The 8,452-nt window shown below is 36.0% G+C and overlaps 1 protein-coding gene across 1 annotated transcript; it reads left to right on the top strand.

Moving 5' to 3' along the window:
• The first annotated feature begins 263 nt into the window (after positions 1 to 263).
• cdca7a (cell division cycle associated 7a) lies at positions 264 to 4,115 on the top strand. Its single transcript, XM_056388444.1, has 10 exons — positions 264 to 388; positions 1,252 to 1,395; positions 1,505 to 1,627; positions 1,715 to 1,912; positions 1,999 to 2,076; positions 2,186 to 2,377; positions 2,483 to 2,611; positions 2,707 to 2,856; positions 2,948 to 3,084; positions 3,177 to 4,115. Exons 1-10 carry the CDS (start codon positions 368 to 370, stop codon positions 3,208 to 3,210), a joined length of 1,206 nt encoding a protein of 401 aa, XP_056244419.1. The 5' UTR covers positions 264 to 367; the 3' UTR covers positions 3,211 to 4,115.
• Positions 4,116 to 8,452: the final 4,337 nt, after the last annotated feature.

Here is an 8,452-nt window from a genome sequence, read left to right as displayed (position 1 = left end):
AATTCGCGCCACGGCAAAGTACATGGAAGATACACTGCTTTAATTTCATAGATGCATAATACATTTATTTGTTTTTAAAAGTTTGTTAACTAAAAAAATTAGAACATGTTTTAAAATGTGTATATCAAGTTTCGGCTAGTTATTTGACCTTCCGTTTCTTACAGAAAGTATAAAATACGTGAGTTTATTTTATGCATCTTTCAGGACTTTCCGGTGGCGCGGGAAATGAACAGAGCCCGGGCTACGTGCAGCTGCAGGACCTGCATTGTTCTCTGCAGAACTGCTGCACGGTGTGGCTGTGTGTCTGTGTGCCTGTGTGCCTGTGTGCCTGTGTGCCTGTGTGCAGGAAGATTTTTTAAAAAGGAAAATGCCTTCCACCCGCTCTAAGGTAAGAGAAGCAGCCTAATTTAAAAAAAGAAAATATATCCTTTCTCAGCAGTTTTATGTTTATCGCCTTGATAGTAAAATATCCAGTTATGATAACACTATAACAGTTAGGTTATCATTTAAATCCTACTTCTCCAGTTGAGCTAAAGTTAATGTTAAATCGGCCCTGCTTTAACATTTAGTAGTTATATTTATATATTACAATAATTGTATCGAAAAATGCACGGCCCAGTTACCTACATTTAACTTGTTTTGTCACAGGGATGTGTCCCATAGGCACACTTAAACACCTGTCTAATAATCGATTACGGACAGAGAACTAACGTTATCTTGTATTTTTATATTTTGAACTAAATATTTTGATTAGAGTATTTTTTTAATTTGTCTTAATATTTACGGATGTTAAGCTTTTATGCTAAAAGTGGCGTTAAACTGACCATGTTGACGAGGCTTTAGGTTTTTAATCTTCTGACATTTTACTGACCAAATGATCAGTTGAGAAATGGACATATTATTGATCATGGTGGAAATAGGTACTTTTAGCCATTGGGTAAATTATCTAAAGCTGAGCAAGCAAGATCACCTAAAGATATCAAATATTATTTATCTAAGTTGACTCAGACATTGGTGCCTACACAACTTAATGTATACTCCAGCAGACACACAGTCCAGTGGTCGATGGTCTAAGTGTCTTGGACTAGTATTCTCAGGTACCTTGTAAAGGTAGATTGTTAAACCATCCTCCTTCCATGTTTACGGGCTATTGAGTTAAGACAGAAATCTCCTGACTGTGTAAAGTTAACTTTTAGTCAGTGGTTTTAAAAAGACTCAAGTTTTCTAAACCCGTTGTTTATCATTTTATAGAAACTGGCAGTCCATCCACCTCCAGCCACCAGGATGAACTTGAGGAGCTTTCGCAGCGTCCCACTGGTTCCCATGGAGACTTCCTCTTCTTCCTCTGATGACAGCTGTGATAGCTTTGGGTCCGATGGAGGTTTTGCAAATACGGTAACAATAAAATACCAACTCTCAGCATAATTATAACCCCATCAAATGATGGTGAATGTGTACGATCTTTGCTGCACCATCTGCAACTAATGCCTGTGTCTCTGTTTAGAGGAGCAACTTAAGACAGACGAGGAGGATGGCGGGGAAACCAAAGGTGTTTGAAGCTACATCAGAGGAGGATACATGCAGTGGGTTTGAGGAGAGTGAAATCAACAGGCAGATGAAATCCATGGTAAGTTTGTAGGAAAAAAATCAATTTCGTGACTTGGATTAGACGCCACAAAAGTTTATTCTAAGTGTAAATTGTGTTTTCTTTCAGAAAGTAGACTCTGAACCACGGAGACGTGGCCGCAGACCCACCATTCTGAAGGTTGCCATGACATTCCCCACCAAGAAGCAGGGCAAGAAGAGGCCTGCATCCGAACCCCTCCCTCAACCCAAAGTACATGACTCTGACTCTGAGGAGGAGAACTTCATTGACAAGAGAGCCCTGAATATTAAGGAGAACAAAGAAATGGTACAGTCTGCTTTATTTTCACATTTAATTATTTCTGAACTTTATTCTGTATCCATTCATTCATTCATTCATTCATGTATTTATAGCTTGCAAAGCTCATGGCAGAGCTGAACAAAGTACCTGGACTGTTCCCAAGACGGATGGCAATGTCAGCATCCTCTACGGTAATTTCACTTAAAGATTAACTATTGAACTTGCTGTTTCACACATACCACTAAAGCGGAGTGTGCCATATCAGGGTTCTGTGTTTAACTGATATTTAAAACTCTTCAGCCCCGACAGGCACCTCGGCGGTCGATGGGAACCCCGGTAGCTTGCAGGAGAAAATCAGAGCGTTTGTCTCGACCCCACACACGATCCCGCACACTGGTGGATGGACCCCCTAGCCCGCCACCAGAGGAGGAGCCAGAGGATAAGTTCAGCCTGGTTCGCAAAAGCCGCTTCTATGAGGAAGAGTATGAGCCAGTAAGTCATTTCACATATGGTCTGTCTCCTTGTACGTTGCCGTAAATTCTAATAATATGCAGGCATTAATCATGTTCTAATTAACTGCATTTATTTCTTGTTCAGCCTCGTCGCCGTTGCTTCAATGGTACCAAGGCCATCCCTCATGTGGTGCGGCCTGTAGAGGACATCACAGAGGCAGAGCTGCAGGGCATCTGCCAGAATGTGCGGGAGAAAGTCTACAACAGCTCCACTGTAGGTTGCATATTCACTGAGAGGGTTTGAGCAGCTACAAATTTTCCTTGTAAAGCTCCGTACCTGAAGATAAAACCTTTTTTCTTTCCCCTCAGGGATCAACTTGCCACCAGTGCCGCCAGAAAACAATCGACACCAAAACTAACTGCCGTAATCCAGAGTGCATGGGAGTGAGAGGTCAGTTCTGCGGCCCCTGTCTCCGTAACCGCTATGGAGAGGAGGTCCGAGACGCTCTGTTGAATCCGGTGAGCTCTTTAACATATATGGTTGTATTGACATTTGATCATGTATGTGACGGGCAAGTCTGACTCATTTCCTTCTCATTGCTCTTGGTAGGAGTGGCAGTGCCCACCATGCAGAGGGATCTGTAACTGCAGCTTCTGCCGTGCCCGAGAAGGCCGCTGTGCTACGGGGGTGTTGGTTTACCTGGCTAAATACCACGGCTTTGATAATGTGCATGCCTACCTGAAAAGGTGACTGGAACATCTGTAAACTTTTAAAATGTGTATTTTTGTATTATGTCTAAGTTGGTGAACACTAAAGTTTTCTCTGTCCCCGTCTGCAGCTTGAAAAAGGAGCTGGAAGAAAGCAGCGAGTGAAGTGTGGAGGAAGAGGAAGCTGCCCCTGGATCTGACTGACATGCTCCATGACCATTGTGACATGCGCACAGTTCAAACATTGTTCATAGTGCTATGAGCATTAAAACACAATACTTATTGTTCCTGATTGTGAAATTTCACATACTTTTTGAGCATTGACTGACATCTGGAGGAGGTACACACTGCCGCTTCTCTCCAGCTTAAAGCTTTCATTGTTTTGTTTTTTTTTGTTCTCCCACATGTTTTACTGCCTGTTCTTAAAAGCTGAGCCCTTACGTTAAGAATGGTTGATTGTGGAGCAAAACAAATTTTAGGAATTGTTTACTTACAGCCGTGTGGTTGTAATTTAACAAAAAAAAATGATTGCATTGTTCTATGATGTACTTAATCCCTGAGTATGTTTTTTAAAAAAAAAAAAAAAAATATCCCCTTTTTATAACTGAATCATCCTACCTGCTGCAAAAACATTTCAGGCTTGTTTGAATGATCTATTGTATTTTACATTGTTTTAAATGTATATATTTTACAAAGCCCACATGGGTATTGGTAATTAGTCTCCAAGGGATTCATCTTTGTGCCTTTTTTACTTTTTGCAAATCAACTTATGGTTTTACAAGTTGTTTAGCTTTTGTTTAAAGTGTACATGTAGAGGAAAAAAACACAGTTTGCTTTGCTTGTGCTGTCCTGTAAATATGTCCCAATGATCTGCGTGCTACTGAGGTGGCGCAGGTGGAAAGGGCATAGACTGGGGGCCTCCACGAGGAACTGTGTGATATACTACAGCGCCTGGTTAAATATCCTTCATTAGATAACTGTCACTAATGGTGTGGAAACAATTAGCACACTCTAATGGGAATCTCATACCTGTAAATCATTTTATCCTGTTAAAGCACATTCTCGCTCTGCTTCAGTCTCTTTGGCTCATTTTCTGCCTTACACTGTTAAGTAGGAATGGTTGAAGGTGCCACTGAAGTGCCTATAGAGTTATGGCCTGCGTTTTCTGTTCAGAAGTGCGATACTCTACAGGAAATGACATGGAATTAACCTCTGTGTCGTTCGTCTTTGAAATGTACTTCATTCGACCTGCACCAGGACCTTCTCTGATTATATGATACTGTTTCAAAAATAATCAACGGCTGAGATTTCTTCTTTACTGTAATAACAGGTGGAGGTTGCCTTGATCCTGCTTGTGTTTATGAGGCCCTGCACCACTAACAGGGAGAGTGATGCTGTTGAGGGGAATATCTGTTATGGTGATGCTTGCTTTGTGCTTATTGGGTCAACTGTACATTTTCATTAAAGTGTTAATCACTGCACAATCATGTTATCAGTTTTCTTTGACTTGACCATCACTCTATCCAGAACAGTGGCAGCTGTAATTACTGTTATTGAAACATGAAGGAGAAATCCTGAATGCTGCTGGTGATTGAAGATCTTAAGGACTGGAGGCTGGAGGTTTATTAACATTTCTATCAGTGTTAGGCAGCTCCAGTCTGTGTTTATAGTGGGTCTGCATTCCTTCAGAGACTAAAACTTTGACTGATGTAGTCTGTTGGGTTGTCACTGTACTGCCTGAACAAGAATGAATGGGTGAGATAATTGGCATATCCCCCAAGCTGCATTAAAGGTACTATGCAAATAAAACTAACAATCGTTTTCATAAATAATTAATCAAAACCAAACGCTCAGTGACATATTAAAGGCCCTAAATTTTTTCATTGATTATTAGAGTTGTTTCTCCGGTCAGATCAACTAATCAATGAATTGTAAGCACAAAAATCGGATATTTCTTAAATAAGCCACAAAATGAGGTTTTAAAGACTTTCTTGATGTTTGGATACAAGAGTCCGTTATGGTGACTTTTTAAGCCTTACTCTACTATGATATTTTTTTTACTTTTTATGCGTTGCTATACTATGTTGTTTTAGTGACTTTTTATGCCTTACTATACTGTGTCGTTTTAATTACTTTTTAAGCCTCACTATACTATGATGTTTTTATGTCTTTTTGTGCTTCACTATACTATGACATTTTTATGCCTTATTATACTATGACATTTTTATGCCTTATTATACTATGACATTTTTGTGACTTTTTATGCCTTAGCATACAATGATGTTTTTATGCCTTACTATACTATGATATTTTTATGCCTTACTATACTATGACATTTTTGTGACTTTTTATGCCTTACTATACTATGTAATTTTAATTAATTTTTCATGCCTCACTATACTGTGACGTGTTTATGCCTTACTATACTATGTCGTTTTAATTACTTTTTACGCCTTACTATACTATGACGTTTTTATGTCTTGCTATACTATGACGTTTTTATAGCTTTTTTTGCTTCACTATACTATGTCATTTTGAGGACTTTTTAAGCCTTACTATACTATGACATTTTTGTGACTTTTTATACCTTACTATACAATGATGTTTATATGCCTTACTATACTGACATTTTTATGCCTTACTATACTATGAAATTTTTGTGGCTTTTTATGCCTCACTATATTATGATATTTTTATGCGTTACTATACTATGTTGTTTTGATTAAATTTTATGCCATAATATACTATGATGTTTTCGTGAATTTTTTTGCCTTACTATACCATGACGTTTTGATGCCTTTTTATGCTTCACTATACTATGTCATTTTGAGGACTTTTTAAGCCTTACTATACTATGATGTTTGAGTGACTTTTTATGCCTCACTATATTATGATGTTTTTATGACTCTTTATGCTGTGCTATACTATGACATTTTGTGAGTTTGTATGGCCTACTATTCTATAACGTTTTTATGCCTTTTTAGGGCTTTTTAAACTGACATTTTTATGACTTTTTGTGCCTCACTATACTACATCATTTTTATGCCTTACTATACTATGACGTTTTTATGCCTTTTTGTGCTTTACTATACTATATAGACATTTTTGTGACTTTTTATGCCTTACTATACTATGTCGTTTTAATGACTTTTTATGCTTTACTATACTATGACATTTTTATGCCTTGCTATACTATGACATTTTTATAGCTTTTTTTGCTTCACTATACTATGTCATTTTGAGGACTTTTTAAGCCTTACTATACTATGACATTTTTGTGACTTTTTATGCCTTACTATACTATGTCATTTTAATGACTTTTTATGCCTTACTATACTATGACATTTTTGTGACTTTTTATGCCTTACTATACTATGTCATTTTAATTAATTTTCCATGCTTCACTATACTATGACGTTTTTATGCCCTTTTTGTGCTTCACTATACTATGACATTTTTATGCCTTACTATACTATGTCATTTTGAGGACTTTTTAAGCCTTACTATACTGTGTCGCTTTAATGACTTTTCATGCCTTACTTTACTATGACGTTTTTATGCCTTACTATACGATGACATTTTTATGCCTTACTATACTATGTTGTTTTAATGTCTTTTTAAGCCTTACTGTACTATGACATTTTTATGTCTCACTATAGTATGACATTTTTATGTCTCACTATACTATGACGTTTTTATGCCTTACTATACTATGTCGTTTTAATTACTTTTTACGCCTTACTATACTATGACGTTTTCGTGACTTTTTATGCCTTACTATACTATGTTGTTTTAATTAAATTTTCATGCCTCACTATACTATGACGTTTTTATGCCTTACTATACTATGACGTTTTTATGCCTTACTATACTATGACGTTTTCATGACTTTTTATGCCTTACTATACTATGTCATTTTAATTAATTTTTCATGCCTCACTATATTATGACGTTTTTATGCCTTTTTGTGCTTCACTATACTATGACATTTTTATGCCTTACTATACTATGTCATTTTGAGGACTTTTTAAGCCATACTATACTGTGTCGCTTTAATGAGTTTTTATGCCTCACTATACTATGGCATTTTTATGCCTTACTATACTATGACATTTTTATGCCTTACTATACTATGTCATTTTGAGGACTTTTTAAGCCATACTATACTGTGTCGCTTTAATGAGTTTTTATGCCTCACTATACTATGGCATTTTTATGCCTTACTATACTATGACATTTTTATGCCTTTTTGTGCTTCACTATACTATGTCATTTTGAGGACTTTTTAAGGCTTACTATACTATGACATTTTTGTGACTTTTTATGCCTTACTATACTATGTCATTTTAATTAATTTTTCATGCCTCACTATACTATGACGTTTTTATGCCTTTTTGTGCTTCACTATACTATGACATTTTTATGTCTTACTATACTAAGACTTTTTAAGCCTTACTATACTGTGTCGCTTTAATGAGTTTTTATGCCTCACTATTCTATGGCATTTTTATGCCTTACTATACTATGACGTTTTTATGCCTTACTATACTATGACGTTTTCGTGACTTTTTATGCCTCACTATACTATGTCATTTTAATAAATTTTTCATGCCTCACAATACTATGATGTTTTTATGTTGTTTTGTGCTTCACTATACTATGACATTTTTAAGCCTTACTATACTGTGTCGCTTTAATGAGTTTTTATGCCTCACTATACTATGACATTTTTATGCCTTTTTGTGCTTCACTATACTATGTCATTTTGAGGACTTTTTATGCCTTACTATACTATGACATTTTTGTGACGTTTTTATGCCTTGCTATACTATGACGATTTTATGCCTTACTATACTATGACGTTTTTGTGACTTTTTATGCCTCACTATACTATGTCATTTTAATAAATTTTTCATGCCTCACAATACTATGATGTTTTTATGTTGTTTTGTGCCTTACTATACTGACATTTTAATGACTTTTCATGCTTTACTATACTATGATGTTTTTATGCCTTACTATACTATGACATTTTTGTGACTTTTTATGCCTCACTATACTATGACATTTTTATGCCTTACTATAGTGACATTTTTATGTCTCACTATACTATGACGTTTTTATGCCTTACTATACTATGTCGTTTTAATTACTTTTTACACCTTACTATACTATGACGTTTTCTTGACTTTTAATGCCTCACTATACTATGTTGTTTCATTACATTTTATGCCATAATATACTGTGTCACTTTAATGACTTTTTATGCCTTACTATACTATGACGTTTTTATGCCTTGCTATACTATGATGTTTTCATGACTTTTTATGCCTTACTATATTATGTCATTTTAATCAATTTTTCATGCCTCACTATACTATGACGTTTTTATGCCTTACTATACTAT

The sequence above is a fragment of the Seriola aureovittata genome, chromosome 11 (assembly GCF_021018895.1).
Source record: "Seriola aureovittata isolate HTS-2021-v1 ecotype China chromosome 11, ASM2101889v1, whole genome shotgun sequence".
In the NCBI taxonomy this organism is placed as follows: Eukaryota; Metazoa; Chordata; class Actinopteri; order Carangiformes; family Carangidae; genus Seriola; species Seriola aureovittata.
The sequence above is the reverse complement of the archived record's forward strand: the minus strand, read 5'-3'. Positions and strand labels throughout refer to the sequence as shown.

Bases quoted from the DNA above. Each gene is read 5' to 3' on its own strand.
- cdca7a (XM_056388444.1), top strand. From the start codon at position 368: ATGCCTTCCACCCGCTCTAAG. The intron at 2,612-2,706 runs GTAGGTTGCATA...CTTTCCCCTCAG, and splicing joins AAGTCTACAACAGCTCCACT to GGATCAACTTGCCACCAGTG. The intron at 3,085-3,176 runs GTGACTGGAACA...CCCCGTCTGCAG, and splicing joins GTGCATGCCTACCTGAAAAG to CTTGAAAAAGGAGCTGGAAG.